General features: G+C 37.4%; 1 protein-coding gene across 1 annotated transcript; it reads left to right on the top strand.

Annotated features, from left to right (window-relative positions):
* Positions 1-8,644: 8,644 nt before the first annotated feature.
* On the top strand, positions 8,645-16,494 carry casq2 (calsequestrin 2). The gene is made up of 11 exons (XM_017706506.2): positions 8,645-9,202; positions 10,727-10,811; positions 11,070-11,170; positions 11,289-11,400; positions 13,044-13,117; positions 13,530-13,660; positions 13,797-13,842; positions 14,589-14,643; positions 14,726-14,826; positions 14,916-14,990; positions 15,990-16,494. Exons 1-11 carry the CDS (start codon positions 8,966-8,968, stop codon positions 16,227-16,229), a joined length of 1,257 nt encoding a protein of 418 aa, XP_017561995.1. The 5' UTR covers positions 8,645-8,965; the 3' UTR covers positions 16,230-16,494.
* Positions 16,495-24,945: the final 8,451 nt, after the last annotated feature.

Below are 24,945 nucleotides of genomic sequence, written 5' to 3'. Positions count from 1 at the left end.
CAAGAAAGAGCAGGTTACTGTGAATAACATTGTGTTGTCTTTTACAGTATCACACAAACTTTAAAGTTCTATTGTTTTTATACAACCGTGCAGCAAAGTAAAAAAAAAAGTAAAGCAGGTGAGTCAAATACTTGTTAAAATGCATAATATTGACAATGTCCTGTGCTAAAAGACGTAATAAAATATTTAGAGTAATATGTAATAATATTACAAATAGCAATACCATTAAGATGCTTTAATGAAAGTACCTGGGATAATTCCTGATCAGCTGAGAACCAGAAGCAGCAGTGGATGGCTGTAAAAGACAAAACATAAGCTCAAATACTCCTGGTTAAACATTACTGATGAAAAGGCATTCGGTCAACATCTGTACTTCAGTCAATATGCACCCTCCATGAGAAAACATTTAAAAACATCAAAAACTGTTCTTTGTCAAAGGTTATTACAGTCAGTCAACAATCAGTCATGAGAAACACAGATATACTCATAACTATTAAGTTTAAAACACTGACTTCAATTAAAGACAGATATTTTAATCTCAGACCATTACAAATGTAGAAACATGAGCATAAACAAACCAGCAACATGCTGGAGAAAGAGAGGTAAATAAAAGTTGCATTTTCCATACCTGGGAAATGCTGGTGGTAGATGTAGGAAGCATGTAGGTAACTGCAAGAAGAAAAGATCTGGTTAAGCCTGAAAAAGGGACATGAGGAGAAGAAAGAACGGATTTCACAAACTTTTGTGTAATATAGGATTACTAGCATGTAAAATCACTTGGCAGCTTGTTGCCAAATAGAAGCTCAGTTGACCGTATTAAACTAAGGCTTTAACTGTACCAGTCATTCGACATCTCCCCCTTAGATTTCTGTGTTTATCCTCTAAAATCGTGTGAGAAAAGCGTTGAACGTGCTCTGTGTGAACATGCTTTGTCAACAGAAACAGAAGGGAGGGATGGAAATTTATAGGGGGTCAAACTAGAAGGAGGAGGGTTTCAGGCACAGTCCTCCTCCCAAATTTCAGTTACTTCATATCTCCATTAATAGTTACACACATAATACATTACTAAGAGTTTACAACTTTATAATGTCAGGATTCTTAACACATCATAGTATCTGTTCATTAGAATATTGTAAACATGAATGTTGTTTTACATTACATCATATTATTACAAGGTTCTTGTATATGTCCTGCAGAGCCAGGCCTTCATCCAACTAAAAACATATTGGATATAGAGGACATTAAAACATTCTGTATGGAGAATGGGGGCTGAGTTTTCGTGGATCTGGCACTACGCCAAATTGATTTTACAAGGAATATATTTTTTAGACATCATCATTTTTATACATAATTTGAATCTGATAGAATTATTTTTTTTCATCTATCAGGAAACTGTAATGTCAAGCTAGCTGGTGCTAGACTGTTAGCATTTAGCAACCAAGGCTAAATCAGTAGCAGCTCAGATAACTGACAATGGAGTCATTCAATAAATGACATCTGGCTTTTTTTTAGCAATATAGGAAACTTTAGCAACGGCCTTGAGCTAGATTTGCTAATTCAAACCTTAAACAATTCCTGCATTTGCAGAAAATTGTGTAAAAGGCATTTAAAGGTTTTCCATCACTTAAATCCTGAAATGTTCTGGTAGAAATCATAGACTCTTGCTTTATAAAGTGTTATGTGTGTATATAGCTATTTAAAAGTTCATACAGGCTTATACCCGGTGTAATAAGATGTTATTTAGACTGTACAGTATAAAATAAATATAAAATAAGATATTTTATCTTTCTAAACATAATGAAAGGATTTGACTGAGACGTCCTCTCAGACTTGTCTGGTGCTTAAGGGATGCTGGTAACAGAAATGTGTGAGATGTCATCAAGACAGCTCAGCATATTAGAACTGCTGTTCATAGTGTTCATTGCTGAATGCTTAGACCCAACACATCTGTCTAAGGCACCAACAGCTGTTTCAGCATTAGTAACAGTAGCATCTTGTACATCTGCTGAGCTGGTAAAGGAAAGAGGTAAAGAGGAGATTTCTCTAGAAGAATCCAAAAAGTGTCCAGATTCATCACTTGACATCTGTGAGGACCTTTTCATTAAAACATCGCTCACAAGCCGAGCAGCCTCAGTCAGGAAGAGTTTAGGCTTGGTGGTCTTCAGATTGACCAAGGGCTGCTCAGGAAGGGATTTGGAGATGTGCTGAGACACTTTAGAGGAGCCAGACAGAAGTAGCTCATTCTTATACAACACCACTACCTTGTGAATCACCTCATCCATACAAGAGTCCAAAAATTTGATATTATAAGAGATTATAAGGGGAGGTGAACTAAATGATTAAACATTGTCAATTTGCAGCTCTGCTGTTGTTGTAGGCTGAATTTGTGGGGAAACAATCCTTTTTTCTGAAAATGACATTTGGAGTCCAAGTATAAATCCAAAGACTTTCTCATGTGCACCTCTATATATGCGGTGAGGAGAAGAGGGTACTTTTTTTGTTTTGAAATTGGTCTAGTTGATGTTCTGACTAGTTTTCCCAAACCCTGGAATATATCATGTATTTCCAGTGAATCTGTGTGTCCCACTGGTGCTTGACACTGAGGCAGTGTATCTGAGTGATTAAGCTGTACAATCTCACTGATGATGTTCAACTGTGTTTTTCAACTGTGTTGAAAAAACTGTCTAACTCTGACAACAGGTAATGAATAGAGTCTGGAGTTAACCACACACCCTTTCAAACAAGTTAGAGGCTGAACAAGACCCCACAGCTGAAAGATCCCCCACTTTTATAGATGAGACAAGTGGAAATCAAATGACCTAATGATAGTCCTTCAGTCCCTTCAGAGACCTTAGCTGCATCACTTCTTAAATCATAGTGAGCTTTCCTCTTTCCAGAAGATGAACTTGCTACTGACAACATTTCCATGTTTCCTGAAATTATGTCTATGATTTCCCTAGATGTGGCATCTAGATGACTTTGAAGCAGATGGGAAGCCTGTCTTAGCCATTGCCTCTAATCCAGATGTGTCTCATTGGTGAGGCTGCTGGGTATCTCGAGGGATTTTTTATCCCACATCACTGCATGTTTTCTTCCAGTCCTTGGCAACCTTGCAGACTGAACTCCTCAACAATCATGCATATCAGATCAGATGGGTCCACAGGTGAGCTAGTTTGAGACAAAATAATGGGATAAAAAAAGACACAGAAAGAAAAAAGTCATTAGTATCACAGTCTTTTTGATTTGAAACAGAACAGTGTAACTAATGTAATTGCCTACATGCTTTGAACTACTGCGCATGCACAGAGGAGTTGTTGCACTCCAAGCGAGACGGTGAGCTGCTGTAAGCACAGCCTCCAGTCTGTTTGTCTATACCCTGAACTATCTGGAGAGTGATGGTGAGATGCGATGGTGACTTGTCATTAAATATGTCGTCTACCCCACATGGAGTGTGTTCCTGTCTGTGTGCCTCCAAAGAAACCAGGAATCACTGCTAGCTCTTCCACCATGTGCTCCTTTTTTCACCATTACAACAGGTGAGAGCTTTAATATTTGAAGCTAATATTTTGGAGATTAGCTTTTGTGTTCAGAAATGGGACAAGTAACATGTGCACAGATTAGAGCTCCTGTCTTTATATAAATTTCTGATTAATGTATTTTCTGCATCTGACTGAGTGCATGATGAATTAATGACATTATACATTTGTGTGTTTTTTATATTTGTGCTTTCCAAAGTAAATATGGAGAATCACAACACTGTCCAAAACAATGAATATCTTTAAAATGCTCACCTTACAGGACAGGAAAAATGTTCTCTTTCATGCAAAGTAAACTGAATGGATTGTTTTCCATGTGAATTTGGATCATAATATTCTCACTATCATAACAGAGAATAAATCTAAATAATATTCTCACTATCATAACAGAGAATAAATCTAAATAATATTCTCACTATGATAACAGAGAATGAATCTAAATAATATTCTCACTATCATAACAGAGAATGAATCTAAATAATATTCTCACTATCATAACAGAGAATAAATCTAAATAATATTCTCACTATCATAACAGAGAATGAATCTAAATAATATTCTCACTATCATAACACAGAATGAATCTAAACAATATTCTCACTATCATAACAGAGAATAAATCTAAACGATATTCTCACTATCATAACAGAGAATGAATCTAAATAATATTCTCACTATCATAACAGAGAATGAATCTAAATATTCTCACTATCATAACAAAGAATGAATCTAAATAATATTCTCACTCTCATAACAGAGAATGAATCTAAATAATATTCTCACTATCATAACACAGAATGAATCTAAATATTCTCACTATCATAACAAAGAATGAATCTAAATAATATTCTCACTATCATAACAGAGAATGAATCTAAATAATATTCTCACTATCATAACAGAGAATGAATCTAAATATTCTCACTATCATAACAAAGAATGAATCTAAATAATATTCTCACTATCATAACAGAGAATGAATCTAAATAATATTCTCACTATCATAACAGAGAATGAATCTAAACAATATTCTCACTATCATAACAGAGAATAAATCTAAACAATATTCTCACTATCATAACAGAGAATGAATCTAAATATTCTCACTATCATAACAGAGAATGAATCTAAATAATATTCTCACTATCATAACAGAGAATAAATCTAAACAATATTCTCACTATCATAACAGAGAATAAATCTAAACAATATTCTCACTATCATAACAGAGAATGAATCTAAATATTCTCACTATCATAACAGAGAATGAATCTAAATATTCTCACTATCTTAACAGAGAATGAATCTAAATAATATTCTCACTCTCATAACAGAGATTTTTTTGGTCCTTGTACCTTCAGTTCATTTGATTTTCATTCCAAAATGAACTATTGAAAAAGGCAAATGGGTCAATTAGGTAAACTACTTATATATAAATATACAGAGAAAATAGATTTGTTACTTTAAACTTTAAACAGACTTAAAATACTTCATTGAACACTGATAATAAGTTTACTTTACAGAATATAAGACATTATTTTAGGTCAAGCACAAATATATATGATTAACTTATTAAATTGTAACACAAGAATATTTGAATATTATAAATTAGTATTTATAACCAATATTTTTTTTAATTGTTGAAACATTCAGGTAAGCAAATATATCTTGAATCTTTTTATCACTGTAGGTGAAAGAAAAGGGAAAAAAAATCATTGTGGTGTGCAATATGATTTTATAATATACTATACTATTATACTATTGTAGCGCAAACTATTATCTGGCAAATAAATATATTATCTGAGATTTTATGGGTGATGTTTTTAGCTTTGTTCTCTCTGATTTTGGTCCTCATAATTTAAATAACAACCAACAAACAGAGATTGAAGAGAACACATTTTTTGAGGTGGTGAATCAGTTCAGTGTTTCCACCAAAGCAATTCTTTCAAAAAGACACAGGGCTAGTAGTCAGGCAGCAATGAGAGGTGTTGGGTATCATGTTTCTTCTGTGTTAAGCTACATGTAACTCCAGAGGTATTTGTCAGGACTACTGTTTATGTTTATTTAACTGAAGAGTTAAAAAGCTAAAAGCAATAACTGTAAAGCATATCATTGATCCATGTGAGTCCATGTAATTCAGATGGAAATGTCATTTTTGGTTGTGAACTAGGGGCCAGCTTTATGAGGATACAGCTATATGCAAAAGTTTGGACACCCCAGGTTGCATTACATATTTTGTTGATTTTCTAAGTGAAGATAAATGAACTCATCCTTTACAGAGAACACATTTCTGCACATTTTAATACACAATTACTGTTTATTTGCTGAAGTTAACATAATTGGCAAAAATAAAACAAGTTTAAACTTAAGCCATGTTTAAACCTGTGGTGGCTTTTAAAATCCACAATATTCTTATTGAGTGTATTGCAGATATTGTTTGTACTTTCAGCACACAGAACCACTGCACATATCACTGTACATAAAGGAACATAATTAGTCCTGTTTAATCTGATTTAGTGTAGTACCATACACTGAATATCAGTCACTCCACTTGTAGTTTATAATTGTATTTTTTAAGTGTAGCAATACAGGTTCTTTTTTTGCCATATTGCCCAGCCCTAATGTGAATCAGTAAGAAGCTTCACTTTGTATTGTTTCATTTGAAGTACAACCCCATTTCCAAAAAAGTTGGGATGCTGTGCAAAATGTAAATAAAACAAAATGCAATGATATGCAAATCTCTATATTGATCATGATATAAACCCTATATTTATTTGAAAATAGTATATAACATTTTTAAACTGAGAAAGTTTACGGGTTCTTTTTTAAAATATTTGCCCATTTTGAATTTGATGTCAACAACACGTTCCAAAAAAGTTGGGACGGGGGCAACAAAAAGCTGGTAAAATTGTGCAATGCTAAAAAAACACTTGGTGGCTGATTGACAACAGGTCAGTAACATGATTGGGTATAAAGAGAGCATCCTAGAGAGGCTAAGTCTTTCAGAAGTAGAGATGGGGAGGAGTTGGCCATTCTGTGATAGAGCAACAATTCAAGAATAATGTTTCTCAATATGAAATAGCAAAGAACCTTTGCTTTTCATTATCTTTGGTACATAATAACATTAAAAGGTTCAGAGAATTTGGAGAAATCATTGTATACAAAGGACAAAGCTGAAAACCAGTATTTGCTGGCCGTGATCTTCAGGCCGACAGGCAGCACTGCTTTAAAACAGGACATGATTCTGTAGAGGAAAACACTGCACTGGCTCAGAATTGTGTTGCTGTGTAATTTCTCAGTTTTAGCACTTGATATGTTGTCTCTGTACTGTTGTTAACTACAGAGTCTCTATGCTAGTACAATAATACTTTATTTATTAAGTAGCAGCTGTCTGCCTGCAAGAAGCTAATCTCAGTTACACAGGGCTCCAGGTTTCTCTTGGCTCAGAAGGTCATAGGCCGGGGTCAGAGCTGCTGGTGGAATAAGTGTATCTGTGCCTTCTCCATTTATGCCTCCTATTTAAGGAGCTAATTGGCCAGTTGTCTTGTGGAAATGGCTATTTATAGAGAGCTCACAGGATTGATTTGTCTGTCTACACAGACACACATGCATGAATGACACTGGACTGATTGTGATATTCTACTCAGGACTACATAACACGCGCCTTTGAAGGAATCCCCTGCTAGAAATGACAAACTGCTAATGATTTTTCAGCTTCGGCAGTGAGAGTTTAAATATGTAAAATATGGATGTTTTCCTGTATACATGATTCTGTTAAAATAATGTTAAGCCCTCCTTGCCCCCTTCCAGTACATAAGTATCTGGTTACAGTACAGTATGCTTGCGTACATAATGGGACACACACACACACACAGGTTTGTTTTAACGCAATGTCAGTGTTTTCTAAGACAAAATCTAAATCTAAAAATTTGATTAAAAAGCAATCCTACAATTTTCCACTTACCCCAGATATAGTCAGTTTGCTGATGCCTGTTTAATGACCAAACTATCAAGCTATGAGGCTATGTTAACAAACACTACAAGTCAAAAGTTACCCAAATATTTTCTTTAAATGTGTCCCCAAGACTTTTCTCAAACCTTATCCAGATCTTCTCATGCCGACTTGATGTAGTTGAGAAGTACATATGTATAACACTCTTTGAATTGGGGCCTGTGTTTGATTCCAGGTCCTGACATTGTATTAAAACAAATATGTATGTGTGCATGCACAGTGGTGTGCAAGGACTTTGGTGAGGGCAGGGGCTGAAGTGTTTCAGAAGGGCATTTTGTGCAGGCACTTTTGGAACAGTACGTATCAGGATTTTTTAATCATATGGAAATACCATCACAAAATTATTATAGTATTGCATTATTCTGCATGCAAATTGTAATTATACAAATACTCAAGTTCCTTTTTCTTGTTGCACCAAGAACAGACCTAATACATGGCCCAATAATTACACAAATTCAAAAGCTTTGTTTATCCAATGATCAACTGTAGCTCATCTGTAAAAGTATTTTTATTATTATTATTATTATTATTATTATTATTATTAGTAGTAGTAGTAGTAGTAGTAGTAGTGGTGGTTGTAGTAGTATTAGTAGCATGCAAAAACAGAAAACTATGCAAGTATGTAAAATTATGGATGCAGTTAGACTGTGTCTGCCCTCCAGGGATAGTTTTAAGTTGTACACAGGTTGTGAACAGCTTCATATTTAGGATTTAAACTATGAATTTTAAGACTTTAATGTCATTAACAAAAATGAAATGGCTTTACTTTTTCAGTTTTAAAACCAAACCTGGTATGTGTAGTGTTTTGGAAAGGCTTTTGTTGGTCCAGACAAAGTCAGTTACTTCTGTTCTTGTCTCATTTTTTACACACCTATGCAATTTTTAACAACTTCCTCCTAGAACTGTGTGCACTTTCAGTAATACTATATGTAACATTCAAACCTGGAACACTGTGAATGTCACCATATCAAACTACCTCTTGTCCCCTAATGATAAAATATAATTTGTACAGGCATTTGTTCAGTCCTCTACAGTGTTCCTGCACACTTGCTGTTCAACTAGAGTATTTTTAGCGCTGAAACAACTGGGATCCTAAAAAAGGCCCACAGAGACAGACAGAAGGCCACTGCTATGTAAGGTATCCCCCCTCTCTCCCTCATCCTAACCCTCCACTAGCCCTGGGCTTTGTCTCCAACAAGTAGAAAGAGAAAAGGGACGAGAGACTGGGGAAAAGAGATAGAGAGAGAGATCTTTCCACTGGCAAAGTGCATGGAAACCGCCCGACCCAATCATTTGTCTTCCTGAATTATATTCTTTTGATCACTTTGCTTACATTTTTGGACGATTTTGGCCAGGGCTGCAAAAAGGGTGGCTGTGTGTAAGCTTTGGCAGTGTGTTTGTGTGACTGTTGGGAGCCATGAAGACCTCTTGGTTCTTTGCACTGGTTTGTGTGGGTTTGGCGGCCCTGGCGTGCGCAGAGAAAGGCCTGGAGTTCCCCCGCTATGATGGGAAGGATCGCGTGCTGGACATTGACGGCAAGAACTACCGCAAAGCGCTGAAGAGCCACCGCATGCTGTGCCTGCTTTACCACGCACCTGCACCAACCAGTAAAGAGCTGGAGAAACAATTCCAAATGACTGAGCTGGTGCTGGAGGTGAGAGAGAGAGAGAGAGAGAGCAGCTTGAATCAGCACTATATTCTCATCATCAGTAATTACCATAATTACAGAAATAATTAGGCATATAAATTGTTTTGTCATATCTTTTAGAATCATTTTACCTTTCGATCATTTTTGTAAAATAAAGAACCTGTTTTAAAGGTTGAAGAACCTCCACAAAGTGTAAAGGTTTACAGAAAGAACCCTTAAATAGGTATGTATGTATATATGTGAAGGTTCTTTCAAATGTTCTTAACACTCGCCCATCTCATAAAAAGGTTCTCTAAAACTAAATTAAATGTTGTCAGAGTGGTTTTATAAATAAGACATGTATATGTAAAGAACTTCTTAAAGATTAAAGCGCCGCCACATAGGGTAAAGTCTATAGGAACACCGCTGTGCCTGTTCTACCATGCACCTGCTTGGAGCCATATTGGTGTAGATCCTTTACATTATGTGGACATTAAAAAATTCTTTACACTCTGACAACTCTAAAAATGCTTTGTTTTGCAAATGAGATTTCATTTCACGTGGCCTTAATGTTACCCACCAGGTAACTTCTTGGGGACAACTGTGTTTGAACTGCATGTGGGAGCTAAGTACAGTGAGATACAGTTCTGCTGAGCCTACAAGATAACTCTAGTTGCCAGTTACGTCCATCAGTCAGTCTATAACCTTTCAAAGTCATTTGTCTTCGACCTACAGAATGGTGTCCATACATGGTTCTCTTCTATTCTTAATTGGAATTTCACTCAGACACTGTAATGGACACTTGGTTATATTCTTAGGACCCTCTGCATAGCTAAACATCTAAAGATGTTTCTGACGGTAGAGACTGTACCTATTATTTCTTTATTCTATTGTTCTATTCCCTAATTGAGCTGTTTTTGTTACTTACTGTGATTTCAAGATATACATGTAAATGACCTCTGTTCTGACTGGCTGCCCTCCATTGTGTCATACTCTTGACTGCAACACTCCTTATAACTTCAACAAGAATGGGTGGGGCTAAACTGCTGTAGGCTAAATAGGTGGATTCATATAAATGCATTGGTTTTTTGATGGTACAAAAAGAGTTTCTTATTGGATAAGAATCAGCTTAGTTTCTGTATATAGACTGTGGGAGTGATTGGTTTGTTTAGACATTTTACAAAGACAAAATTCTTATTTCTAAAAATTCTTCTCTGTGATATATTTTGTCATATTTTAGTTTTTAAGCACATAGAAGATAGAAAGTGTGTGTTTACTGCATAGGGTTTTTTTTAAAGTACTTGCAAACAAATGACTGTAAAAGTGTTTATAGGGTAAATGAGCTTCCCCTGTGTCTTGTTTTTTTACTGGACTTCGTAAGTTCTTCATCTAATATGAATCATTTGACATTTGTAATCTATGATTTGATGTATTTGATGTCTGCTAGAATAAGAAGAGCTAAGCCAGTTTGCATCAAAATCCCTGTTGTTACTAAATAATAAGCCTTAGTATGTAATAAGCCTTGGATTTTCCTGATATGTTCATTTGTAGTTGGCTGCTCAAGTTCTGGAGGAGAAGGACATTGGCTTTGGGATGGTAGACTCTGAGAAGGATGCCAAAGTTGCAAAGAAACTTGGTAAGAACCTTTAAGTCACAGCATCAAGCACTGTAATTTATGGATGAAATGTTTGTAAGCATTACAGTGGTTAAGAAGTCTCATTTAAAGCAATTCTCTTTACTACTCTTCTTTACTGTTTGGTTGATTACCACACAAAGTACATTCAGTGTGTTTTTCTGAGCTTAATAAAATACCAGCAAGTTCCTTCTGCTGCTTATAAACTCTGCCATGTTGTGTATGAAGTGGCAGTGCCAGCTAATAGTAACTTTTTTCCAGGTCTACATGAGGAAGGCAGTGTGTATGTTTTTAAGGATGAGCGTGTGATTGAGTTTGATGGGCTACTTTCTGCAGACACGCTTGTGGAGTTCCTGCTGGATGTAAGGATTTACTTTCCTAGTTATTGTTTTTTTCCCCATATACTGTGCAGTTTTATTAGTATGCCAGTGTTCTATCTGGAGTGAAAATAATCTATAGTTTGATTGATTTTCTTTGTAGCTGTTGGAGGATCCAGTTGAGGTACTTGATAATGCTCTGGAGCTTCAAGCCTTTGACCGCATGGAAGAGGACATCAGACTCGTTGGCTACTTCAAGAGTCAAGAATCAGAATGTGAGTGTGTGCAAGCGGGTTTTTGTAGTAGCCATTAGAACAAGTGAACTAGGCTATAAGCGTATAATGTGATAGAGGTTTCAGGCAGTGGTGGTGAAAGTACGCAGAAATTATTCCATATTGCTTAAAGGCAAAAATATTTTTTTATAAATTTTAGAAAGTAGGAGATATAAAAAAATACTGCTGTTTCCATTTGACATGTTTGAACAAATGAGTAAAGGAGCATGGTTCAGAGGTCAACTATTTAAATCTACTCTGTGTTGAACTGCCAACCTTTACATTGTAGGGCACATCGTGGTAAACAGAACTACCCTGCACCTATTTTTCAATTAAGATTTTCATGTAGTGTGTAAACATTTATGTTTTATGCTGCACCATTCACTTCCCGGTCCGTAAAGTGAAAATGAAGCTGCCTGTTTAGAATTCATTGTTTTCATATTGTCACAAAAAACAACATATTTACATAAATTTGTTTGTTTAGATTATAGTAGTTTTGCGCTGCCCACTCATACTGAAGTTATAAGGCGTGTTTCAGTCTGGATTGCTTTTTGAATGAGGCACATTACAGGCCTTTCAGAATAGAAAAAAGTAGGATATCACTGTTGTTGGATAAAACCTTACATCTCCAAAATGACAACTTTACAGGAAAAGGAAAAAAACATACTCTACTTTTAATGTAAGTCAATGGAACCAGGCATTTTCAGGTCATTTTGGGCTGTTTCTTTTCATCCATTCATCATGAAATTTGCACACAATGTAAAGAGCAATAAGCATTTTCAAATTATGTCAGAAACTGAAAAATGGAGATACAGGGTGTTCTTCCGACAACAGCGATATGTTACATCTAAGCTCATTCTTGTTCTTACATATGCAGTATCAGGCTTCCTCACAAATCCCAAAGAAGGTAAAGAGTAAGGACATTCTGGCCTAAAACTCTTTTAACATGTTTCATGTGTTATTTGTTGTGTCAGTTTTCTGTGGCACAGCATTACATCCCTCAGTCTTATCTCTTTGACCGAATTCACAGGTTTACGTTTTCTTTCATCAGTGGTCTCTCACTGCTATACCCAGCATTCATCGTGCAAATATGCAAAACATGCAAAGACATCATACAACCTTTGAGAAATCCTCAGTGTAAACAGCTGAAGATTTGCAACCTTCTAAAAGTAACACCGGCAACCTGTCCAGGGTGTATCCTGCCTTCCGCCTGAAGACTGCTGGGATAGGCTCCAGCATCCCCCCGCGACCCTGGCGGAGAAGCGGCTTAGAAAATGGATGGATGGATGGATAAAAGTAACACCTGCCTAGCTTTATTCACCAGTTTATGAAAAAACATGGTTGAAGACTGTAGACAATATATTGTTACAATAATCTTGTATCTCCAAAATATCAACTTTAGAGCAGGAGGTTCTTAATTTCTAATAGACATTTAGTTAATTTAGGATAATTCCTATTGGTCCATTCATCATGAAATCTTCATACAAGGCAAAGTGTAAAAAGCAAAAAACAACAAAAATGGGAAAATAAGGATTTTGCAACAATGATATAGTGAATTTCTATTCAAATTCTTTTCTTAGAACTTGAGTGGATCTTAAATGTATTGGATATTCAACTGAATCTCTTCTCTTCTCAACTCTTCTCAGATTTTCTGGCTTTCCAGGAAGCAGCTGAGCAGTTTCAGCCTTTCATCAAATTTTTCGCCACCTTTGATAAATCTGTAAGTGATGAATCATACAGTGAAGGTGTAGAACCAATGCTGTTTGCACCCTGGATAAACCCTTAAGCTTCTTTGTCTACATCTTATTGATATTTGGCCATCATTAAGTTACAGGACTGAGGCTTAGAAGTCTAGATTTGATGTTTGCGAAAGTTAAGGGTATAGAAGCAATTCCAGATTAGTGGACCAATTGTGTAATATAATGACGGTTGACATTTCTAATACAGTTATATGAAAAACTGTTGGTTTTGAGAAATTCAGATCTAGCGATAGCAACATTTGTATAGGATGACATCAGCTCTGGATGACAGCAGTTCTGACTGTGGAAAAGAAATAAAAACCTGCGTCCAACATATGAAGAGGTGCTGTGTCAGTTCTTATGTTCTTAATATCTTGCTGTGTGATGTTTCAGGTTGCTAAGGAGCTAACTCTGAAGATGAATGAGGTAGACTTCTACGAGCCCTTCATGGAGGAACCAGTCACTATTCCAGACAAGCCCCATACTGAGGAGGAGCTTGTGGCTTTTATCACTGAACATAGGAGGTAACTTTTATAAGTGCATGGGTGGATATACAAAGAATTGATTGTCTAAATTCATGATAAATAAAGAAGTATGAGCATGCCAGAAAATCCAGATACAGATACTGATCTTCTCTTGTATTATGTTTTATCACTATAGATCAACACTGAGAAAACTGAGAGCTGAGGACATGTTTGAAACTTGGGTAAGAATGATCGAAATGTTCCTCCAATTATTATTATTTATTAATTTATTAATTATTATTAGCAATTTATATTTCAGGTACAAGTTCATAAATAAATGAAACTCCCTCAGTGTCCACTCCTTCTAACACTCAGTGTTGTTCATTCTAACAAATGCCACGAGGAGACATGTATCTTTGATAAAAGAAGAGTAATTTCCTGCAGCAGTCTCAAATAATTGGCTGACAGAGGCCGACACATCTGTATATTCATGAAAATAAATGCAAGCAATGATTAAAAAACAACTCCTAGGACTCACACATGAATGAGCAACCTGATTGGGGCCCACAACTGTAATACAGCTGGGTCCACATCTGCAGCCTAACTGGGGCCCACAACATTAACCCAACTGGCACCCACATGCAGCCTGTCAAAAAGCCCACAAAAAGTCCATGCACAGGTATAACGTAGACATGGCATTGTGTTTAAAAACATTTTTTTTCATTGTCAATTACTGTAAAATTTAATAGTTATTTTTTTATTATAGGCTAGGAGTGTAAATTCACAAAAAAAATGCTTTTTGGCATGCAGGCCCCAGGGTGCTCACCCTGATGGCAGATCTGGCTATGAATACAAGTTAAGTAAATAGCAATAGTAATTGGGTTTTGACCATTAAATTTCACATTAACTTATACAGTGTAAACACTCAGACTCATGTTTCATAACAGACTGATGCTCAGTAAAATTACTGTTACCTTGTGTTCTCCAGGAGGATGACATGAATGGGATTCACATTGTGGCTTTTGCTGAAGAGGAGGATCCAGGTACAATAAAGCTTTCATTTTTAGTAACTTCACTTCAGGTTTGAGGTCTTTTTAAAGCCTAAATTTTCACTGTTGCTTTCAGATGGCTTTGAGTTTTTAGAGATTCTGAAAGAAGTTGCCAGGGACAACACTGAGAACCCTGAGCTGAGTATTGTCTGGATTGATCCTGATGACTTCCCTCTGGTGAGTACCTGAGTAGCAGCATGACTGCTTACTCATTAACCAGTGCTATTCTGTTCCTATTTTGTTTCATTTCTCTTTTCTTCTCTCAGCTAATTCCTTACTGGGAGAAGACCTTTAAGGTTGACCTCTTCAGGCCTCAGATCGGAATAGTTAACGTCACAGATGTAAGTGCCCATCTAACGCTATAGACATCTAATATATCAACTAACAAAGTCTGCACTATAACTTTACAACAGACACATCCTCAGTCTTGTCTGTCAAAAGGCTATTTAGCATTGAGTGTTAGTCTAATGGTCTCTAACATGTCAGTTTGCATTTTAATCTGCCAAAGTATTTGGCAGGTGTTTAGCATCATGGACCACAGCACTTGTGAACAGAATTAAAATGTACAGAATTAGAAATGATGCTGTAGGATAGAGCTTGTCTATAGTGGCTTTGTATATGAATAATATTGAGGAATGTTAAATATTTTGCAAAGGTGCTAACTCAATTTGTAATCATCGCTTTCCATATGATTAACATTAACTGGGATAGACTCACTGAAAATCACTTGCTACTTGTTTATTTTTGCATGGATCTGTATTGCCTTTAAAGTGATGTAGTTTGGCCAATCACAATCAGAATTTCTAGTGAGAATTGCCACTCAACAACGTCTTTTGATGCTGGATGGCACTGCTGAGCAAGTCCAAATCTCTCACTGCAGGCATATTGCTGTCATGTTTTTGAGCTTTTTAAAACAGTTGTCCAATGTGTATCTGTATTCATGATGTCAATTAGTGTCAAATGTTTTATTTGGCCAATGAGCTGATCAGCTCAACAACCACATCAGCACTCAGTAGCAGTATAGCTATCATCACTTGCAAAAAAATTGATTTGCTGTAGAAAAACAGAAAGATACTGGTAAGTTTTCTTTCATTTCTAAAAGAAATACTGTCTTTTACTTCCCCAAATTAAAGGAAGAGACTCGATTAACCGAGTTTTGTTTAACGTTTTGTTTTTAGCTGGTTAGTTCCATACCCCCCATTAATTGAGGACTCACTCTGTAGTGTATTTACAGTACATGATGTTGGTATAACTGGAGGAATGGAAAGTGACCAGTGTCCATAAATTGACTGTGGTAGGATGTGATCTTTGACTTTAACCTCTCACTGATCTTTTGGTAGGCGGACAGCGTGTGGCTGGAGATGGATGATGATGAGGATTTGCCCTCTGCTGAGGAGCTGGAGGACTGGATAGAGGATGTGCTTTCAGGAAAGGTCAACACTGAGGATGATGATGACGACGACGATGATGATAATGATGACAATGACGACGACGATGATGACGCCGATGATGATGATGACGACGATGATGACGATGATGATGATGATGATGACGATGATGACGATGACGATGATGAGTAATGCAGAGTCTTTGGCATCTATCTAAACCTTCAAAGAAGTTTACTGGCTCTCAAAGGCTCGTGAACATCTAGGTTTCCGAAAGAGCTTTTTCATGCTAAAATCACTTTGGACTTTTTTTTTGTACATCATCTCTGACAAATGATGAACTTCGATGAACACACTATGCTACAGAACTGATAGAACCACGGACAGCCCTATTTTTACACTCTGTCAAACTGTATGAACATTGTGGAAAGTACTTCAAATTAAACAGTATATTTCAGAATTCTTTTCAGAATTTCTTTTTTCATGAGATATGCCACTTCATGTAGTTTTTTTTTCAGAAATATTTTTATTTGGTTTTCAAGTACAACTTGAATTATGTTTATGTTGTAATTAAGCTCAGGTTATGATGCATATAAAAAGAAAAACAGGCAAATATCAAAGGGGGGAAAATGTAAAAAAAAGAAATAATAAAGAAAAAAAAAGAACAGGCAACAAATAAGTACATTAATAAGATAAAGCCTTCAACTAAAAACTGACTCCTGCACAGCAACGTTCTTTACATACGATGACAGTATACACAGCACTTAAAATTGCATTGTTTGGTTAGAGTTACACAAAACAGAAAGAAAAGCTGCACAGTGGGTGGGGACATCACAGTTATCTTTCCTCTATATGACCCAATATTGGTTGCCATATTTTGGCAAAAACCTCTGGTCTATCGGTTAGACTGTATCGTAGCTGCTCCAAGTGGAGCACATTAGCAAAATCTCTGATCCATGCTTCAAAAATGGTGCAGCTTCCGATTTCCACTGTTGTAATGTTAATCTATTTGCCAAAAGCAAAAGAAATTGCTTGTTTCTGAAATTTATTGAGACATAAATTAGAGTCTCTTATTCCCAATATTGCAACTAAGGGGTCTGGCACACAGGTTCTACTGAATGCTACAGAAAAGAAGTCAAAAACAGACTTCCAAAACTTGTTAAGTCTAGAGCACATCCAAAAAGGATGGAGCAGTGTTCCTTCTTCAGTATTACATTTACTGTATATGGGGGAAATCTCAGGAAAAATCTTATGTAATTTGGACTTTGAATAGTTAAATCTATGAACTATTTTAAACTGTATCAATGTGTTTTGTATTTATTGAACATTTGATATCCCTTAGGGCATCTTTCCATTGTTCATGGGTAATCTCTATACCAGGTTCTTCCATGCTTGTTTGAAAGAATTGGACTGGATGGTAATGTGATCACATAAGATGTTATAAAAAGTAGAAATTGTTCCTTTTGTATTAGGTCAGATAGAAAGAATCTTCTCCAAAGGTGAATGATGCGGTTTGGTTTCAATTTCAGCTATATGTGTTCTGGTGAAATGCCGAATTTGTAAATACGTGAAAAAATGTGAAGAGGGAAATTTGTATGTAGTTTGCAGTTGCTGGAAAGAAGCAAAACAGTTGTCAACATAAAGATCTCCAATAGTTTTTAGATCTGTTTTTCCATTGCAAGAAGACAGCACCCTTCAGTGCTGCTGGAAAGGCGTGGTTGTTACATATTGGATTATCTATGTACATATCGGGAGCTTTTAAGTATGTTTTAATTTGTCTCCAAATTTCCAGGGTGTTATGGATCATGAAATTGTTGCTGTATAAAGATTTCTGCGTTTGAATCGGACTGTTAAGTGAACATAATAGAGAGGTATTTTGGCACATAGAATATTCAATGGACAGCCAAGATGGAATTTCACATTCTTGAAACATTCGCCAAAAAGAGAGGATGTGGCTGCCCAATAATAAAGTCTAAAATCAGGTAGACCGGAACCACCTGCTGATTTTGGTTTGCATAACTGCTTCTGTGAGATTCTGGCGGTTTTATAATTCCATGTAAATGAAGGAATGACACTGTTTAATTGTTTGAAGTAGCTATGTGGGATGAACACACCTGCGGATTGAAACAAATAAAGAAATCGAGGAAGGGTGACCATTTTAATGGCATTGATTCTGCCCACCATTGATAAAGGGAGAGTTTTCCAAGCCTCTATGTTCTCCTTCAGCTGTTTAATTTTGTTCTGCCAGTTCACCTTAATCAGGTTTTCTGCTGTTTTTGTTACCTCAATGCCCAAATATGTGAGATTTTAAGGCGCAAGTTTGAATGGAACATTAGAAAAGAACTCCATATCGATCTTTTTACCAAGGGGCATCAATTTGCTTTTGTCCCAGTTTATTTTTTAGCCAGAGAAGGAACCAAATGGATTAATTAAGTCAAGCAAGGGAGTCACTGAGGTCCTCGGATTAGATATGAATAATACCACATCATCTGCGTACAGGGAAATTTTATGTACAGTGTTATTGATTTTTATGGGCGCAATGTCTGAACATTTTCTGACGGCCATAGCTAAAGGCTCAATACAAAGAGAGAACAAAAATGGAGAAAGACCACAACCCTGTCTAGTTCCTCTGTGGAGAAAAAAAAGAAGGGAGATATTATTGGTTATTACTGATGCTGTAGGTTGGAAATAAAGAATCTTAATCCATCTCATAAATATAGAGCCAAAACCAAATTCGCGTAGAACTCGCATCATATACTGTCTCTCCACTTGGTTGAAAGCTTTCTCAGCATCTAATGATAGTATCACTGAATCTTCTAAATGTTCAGAATATAGGACATTAAACAGGCGCCGTAGGTTAAAATGTATATATCGCCCTGGCATAAAGCCAGTCTGGTCTGGATGAATAATAGTTGAAATATATTTCTTTAATCTGTTGGCCAGAATTTTGCTAATGAGCTTAGTGTCAATCGGAAGTAATGAGATTAGTCGGTATGATGAGGCCTCCTTTTCGTTACGATACTTCTTCCTGACTAAGGTGATGTAGGCATTGTACAAAGATGAGGGAAGTTTAAAATTTGACCCTGAATGATTAATCATACGTAGAAGAAGAGGACAAAGTTTTAAGTGGTATTTTTTGTAGAATTCTATGGTAAATCCATCCGGACCAGGGGCTTTGTTATTTGGAAATTCCTTTATGGTTTCATTAAGCACTTCTAATGTAATTTCTGCCTCAAGAACTTCTGTCGCCTCGCTGCTGAGTTTGGGCAGGCTCAGGTAATTCAAAAAACTATCAATTACTTGAGGTTCAACTCTGCATTTGGAAGAATATAGGTCCGCATAATAATCTGCAAAATGTTGATTAATTTTTGCTGGATCTGTAATAAGACTGCCATTGTTAGAATTCATTTTATGTATAGCTCGAGATGCTTGCAGGTGATGCAACTACCTTGTCAGCAATGTATGCGGTTTGTCGCCCAGTTCAAAATGTTTCTGCTTAATTTTGAACATGAGGCTAGATATCCATTTTGAGCTAATAGTGTTGTACTCATGTTTGAGTGAAAGTGTTTTATTTACTGTTTCTGTTTTAGGGGCTTCTTTGTACTCTTTCTCAAGTTTTATAATCACGTTTTCTGTATTTTTTAATTGTACAGTGTCATCTCTCCTGGTAGAAATTTCATACGATATAATATACCCACAAATGACAGTTTTATTGGCTTCCCATAGAGTTGAATCATCCACCTCACCTATATCATTTGTGTCTACTACAAATGAAATGTTTTGGTCCAGATAATTACAGAAATTCTTGTCTTTTAGTAGTGCATTGTTTAGGGTTCATCTGCGATTCCCTCTATTCAATGAAATATTGAATGTAAATGATACAGATGCATGGTCTGAAATTAAGATAGGATTATACTCTACTACAGTTACTAATGATACAATTTTAGAATCTAAGAGGAAATAATCAATGCGAGAGAAGGATTTATGCACAGAAGAGTAAAAGGAGTAGCCTTTTCCTGTGGGAAAAGTAAGCCTCCATATGTCGACAAGGTTAAAATTTTTCAAAGCGTTATTTAAGAAAATGCTGGAGTTTGTCACAACAGCAGGGTGAGATGATTGATGATCCACTACAGGATCCAGCACACAATTAAAATCTCCTCCAATTATTAGATTTGTCTGATCTATATGAGGTATTGTGTTAAGGACATTTTTGAAAAATAAAGGATTGTCAACATTGGGGCCATTGACATTAACTAAAGTAATCAGAATTGAATTAATTGATCCTGAGACAATGACATATCTTCCACCAGGGTCTGTGATTTGAGAGACACAGTTAAAAGGTATCGATTTTTTAACCAAAATTGCTACTCCTCTAGATTTTCCCTGAAATGTAGACTGATACATCGCACCAATCCAGTGTGTTCACAATCTAGATTTTTCTGAGTGTCTAATGTGAGTCTCTTGCAGAAACATTATATCCGCAGATAAGTGTTTGAGATGTGCAAAAACTTTACCTCTCTTAAGATGGTTGGACATTCCACGAACATTCCACGAGATAATGCGTAACCCCCCACTAGGTGCAGATAACTTTCTGTCACAATATGGCATAACCACCCACTTTAAATGTCTGGCTGTTAAGTCGCTGCGATGTAGAATAAGGAACCATGGCAAGTCAACAAGAGGCTTGAACAGTAGTTTCTCGACACATATATGGTGCTGCAATGTACACCTAAAAGATTGGTGCACTTAAAGTTTAATTCTTGTAAAACTCGCAACTGAAAAAGTTCAGCACCTTTGTGGTAGCTGGCTGCATTGCCTAACAGCTCAGTGGATTAGTTCTCACCAGATCTGTTGGGTGAATTCTCCTGTAGAAAAGATTCAGCCTCGTTAGGCGAGTCGAAGATGCCTGATGTGTTACGAAATCCTTAACTGTATCCAGATTCCTTGCATTTCTTTTTAATTGCATCAAGGGCCTGCCGTTTCTTGATGATGTCTGGAGAGAAATCTGGAAAGATGAACACTCTGCCGCCGTTGTATTCCAGTGGGAGAATCAACCTGGCGATCAATGGTCTAGGGTTTGAAGCCGTGGCTGGTCTCAGCGACATGGGCGCCCAGTCCACCTTGACTGTTGACGTAAAGTTATCCTCTCCTAGCACTTTGGGAATGAGCTTGGAAACAAATTCTGTGGGTCGCCCTTGCTCTTCGTTCTCCCGGATACCTATGATGTGGATGTTTTGCCTTCTCGAGCGACGCCTCCAGGTCCTCCATTTTAGCCAACAGGTGTTTATTGTTGAATGAAGCCTTTATTGTCACATAGTCACCAGAGTAACCAGCGAAATTGCGATCAACCCATCCGAGCACATACAATATGACAAGGGGGGAGACAGGACAGGAAGACAGGAATAATGGAAACTATAGAGAAACAGAATACATTGGGTGAGGCAGGAGAGATAAGGGAGAGGAGAGGGAGAAAGTGCGACCACCTTTCGTTGAGAGCCAAAGTACTTTTTGTCTGCGGCAAGTGAGGAACATTGAAGTTCCAATACATGAATGCATTTGACATGGTCGTCAGCAGCTTGCTCAGTTTCCAGTACTCTAGTGTTCACATTCGCCATTATCTTTTGAAGATTAGAGACAGAGCTTGACATTAAGGCAAATTCATGATCAACTTTCTCACTTAATTGCTGTTAGGGTTGCCACCTATGTCTGACAAAAAACCAGGACACTGTCATACTGACGGCTGCCCACAAATATACGACTGATGTAACAGAATCAGAGACAGCTTTGAGAAGTAGGGTTGTTCAAAGCAATTCATATTTTAAATACATTATGTATGAGAAGGAAGTGCTGCTTACCTGCTTATCTAAGTACTGGTGTGAACTTTGCCTGTGCTTGCTTTTGCACCCTCTTGGCTAAAAGGTTAAGGAGGGAGAGCACATCAGATTTGACCACCACATTTAGACCAACTCTATAGACATTTACTGTGTATAATCTTTAGATAATGAAGTGAAGATAAGAAAACACACATAAGCCTGAAACACACATCACAGGCCTCTCCTTACCTAGTTTTCCATTTATATTTGGCATTTCCCTTTGCTGCAGCTACCAGTAGTTTCTGTTCTTCAATAAATGACAAACTCGGTGCATGACAAGTTAAAATTCGGACGGACTTGAAGCTCAGACTTAACCATTGAAATCAACAGTCTGTTTCTTTTGTCAGACCAAATATCCTCCATGTGACTGAACACTCGTTCTGTGTAGGCATTGCTGACTGGTATGGAAAAAACAAAAGCAACTACTTTCATCAGTTCACTGGATTCAGTTGCCTTGCTGAAAAAATAGGCCCACTTTTTGTCTAGGGTAAGGTCTTTTGGAATGGTGTCTGATACTTCATTCAGGATGACCACATCACCATACAGCTTGTCTTCATCAACATCCAGGGCTAATTTGTCCAGTAAATGATTCAGCTCAGACCACTGGAGTGACTGACCTTCACCAAGGCTGAGACAGCCAGCAAGTGCAAGAAGCTGGTCATTGAAGTCAAATTTATCCTCGATTTACAGTACTGCTTTCTCAAAGAATCTGTCTACCAGGCTTCTGAAGTGATCTTGTTGCTGGGGTGAAAGACTTCTCATTATTTGTTTTGCTTTACTTACATAGAATCTGTCGGTGCGCCTTGCATTCAGCTGGTTGCGCATCTTCATCACTGAGTAAACGTCTATGACAGTAGCACTGTCACTCTCTAGCTTCCTGATAGAGGAATCAAATTCCTGCATTACATTGTGCATAAATGCCAGGATGCATTCACTCATAGTATGGTCCACATGTTCTGTGTCAGAAGCATCGCCCACAAATGTCCAGACAATACTCGGACAGTCATCCTCTAAAACTTTAAAATTCTTTGGATCGCAGGCAGCAAAGATAGCCAACGTGTGGGGCCTCAGAATCTCCCTGTATTTTGTAGAAGTGAATTCGCAGAACTCCTTAAGCACTTCTACCTTTTTAGCAGAACAGCTAAATTCACTATACACCTTAAGCACGAACAACGATTTGCTGTTTTCACAGTATCATTTATCATGTGACACTTGCAGTTGCCCTTCAAAATGTGTGGATTAACTTCTCTGAGTTTCTGAAAAGCCGAGTTGTGCTGACCATAATTAACTGATGCGTTATCTGCACCATATGCACTAATCTGGTTGACTGAAAGTCCGCTGTTTTCAGTGATGGACACTATCTGTTTAAATATGGCTTCACTGGATTCATCTGGGTCTTCATAAAAATCTGTATGTATGGGAACAGTTTTCTGTGGCCAGAATTGGATGCATCAGAACACACTGCAAAATAGTGCGCTTTCTGCAACTCTCTCCTGACTAAATGGTGCTAACACATTCTCAACTAAGGCCTCGCTCTTAGTTCTGCCACATGACATCTTGGTCACAATATTAGAATCACTGAATATTTTCGCACTGACCTTGTTCCCACAGTCAGTGGAGAGGTAGCTGTGGCCATGTCGCACACTGTGATAAGTAGAGGTTAGTTCGGCGACAGCGAGTCTTTCTTTATCATAAATGATGAAATTGCTATAGCAGGAACACTTATTCACTACCCGTAGGAGCCGCCTGTAATGATTGAATAGTGTAGTCACATGATCCCACGGCACCAAATAGGCACAATAGTGCACGTCAGTGAGTAATAAGACCAACAGAAAAAGTCTAAATAGTCAGTTAAAATTACCTAGTGAAAACCGGGACATTAAATGAGATTTTTTTTCCGGGACCGAATATTAAAAAGAAGGACAGTCCCGGGAAAACCAGGACAGGTGGCAATCCTAGTTGCTGTATGGCTGCCATGATGTCCGCGGACAAGGGAAAGCTTCCATCTCCGGGAGAATTCACTGACTCATCGCTTTCATCATCGCCTTTGTCTGCTTATTTTGTTTCGGGATGTTTTTGTAAGCCAGTCAGCAGTTCAAAATTCTTCTGGAACTGAAAGAAGAGTCCATGTGGTATTTGATGTATCTGCTATGTTTTCAATACTTAAGATGTATTATGGCCATTGTTGTGTTCATAGTGATTAGGCAATCTTATGCATTGCAGACCTCATTATCAGTAATGCTATAATACATTTGGCAAAACAAGTCCTTGGCATCAGGTGAAGTTCCATCAACTTTCAAGACTGCAAGAGTACTCCCCATCTTGAAGAAATCCATGCTTGACAGCTCTGATGTCAACAACTACAGACCGGTATCACTTCTTTCTTTCCTTTCAAAAGTTCTTGAACGTGCAGTCTATAATCAACTTTCTTTCTTTCTCACACAGAACCAGCTCCAAGACCCCAACCAGTCTGGCTTCAAACCAGCACACTCTACAGAAACGGCCCTCATCGCAGTGACGGAGAACCTCCAATCTGCAAGATCAGCCAAACTGTCTTCTGTCCTGATCCTTCTTGATCTCTCAGCAGCTTTTGACACAGTCAACCATACGATCCTTCTGGACATCCTCACCAACCTCGGAATCACTGGTTATGCATGGAAGTGTTTCAAGTCCTATCTGGAGGATCGCTTTTATCAGGTAACATGGAGAGGGTTCACATCCTCTCCATGCAGGCTCTCCACTGGTGTCCCCCAAGGCTCGGTCCTGGGTCCTCTTCTCTTTTCTCTTTACACTAGCTCTCTTGGTGATGTAATATCTTCTCATGGCTTCTCTTATCACTGTTATGCTGATGACACTCAACTAATGTTTTCTTTCTCTCCCTCTGACACACAGGTTTCCAGTCGCATCTCGCCATGCCTGTCTGACATCTCTACATGGATGGCAGCCCACCACCTGAAGCTCAATCCCAGCAAGACTGAGCTCATATTCATCCCTGCGACTACAGGTCCTCATCATGATCTTGCCATCTCATTTGAGAA

The sequence above is a fragment of the Pygocentrus nattereri genome, chromosome 6 (assembly GCF_015220715.1).
Source record: "Pygocentrus nattereri isolate fPygNat1 chromosome 6, fPygNat1.pri, whole genome shotgun sequence".
Taxonomy (NCBI): domain Eukaryota; kingdom Metazoa; phylum Chordata; class Actinopteri; order Characiformes; family Serrasalmidae; genus Pygocentrus; species Pygocentrus nattereri.
Note: the sequence above shows the minus strand (reverse complement) of the source record. Positions and strands in the feature narration are given on the sequence as shown.

Coding starts and splice junctions, on each gene's coding strand:
- casq2 (XM_017706506.2), top strand. CDS start 8,966: ATGAAGACCTCTTGGTTCTTTGCACTGGTTTGTGTGGGTTTGGCGGCC. Junction 10,812..11,069: donor CAAAGTTGCAAAGAAACTTG/GTAAGAACCTTT, acceptor ACTTTTTTCCAG/GTCTACATGAGGAAGGCAGT. Junction 13,118..13,529: donor TCGCCACCTTTGATAAATCT/GTAAGTGATGAA, acceptor GTGATGTTTCAG/GTTGCTAAGGAGCTAACTCT.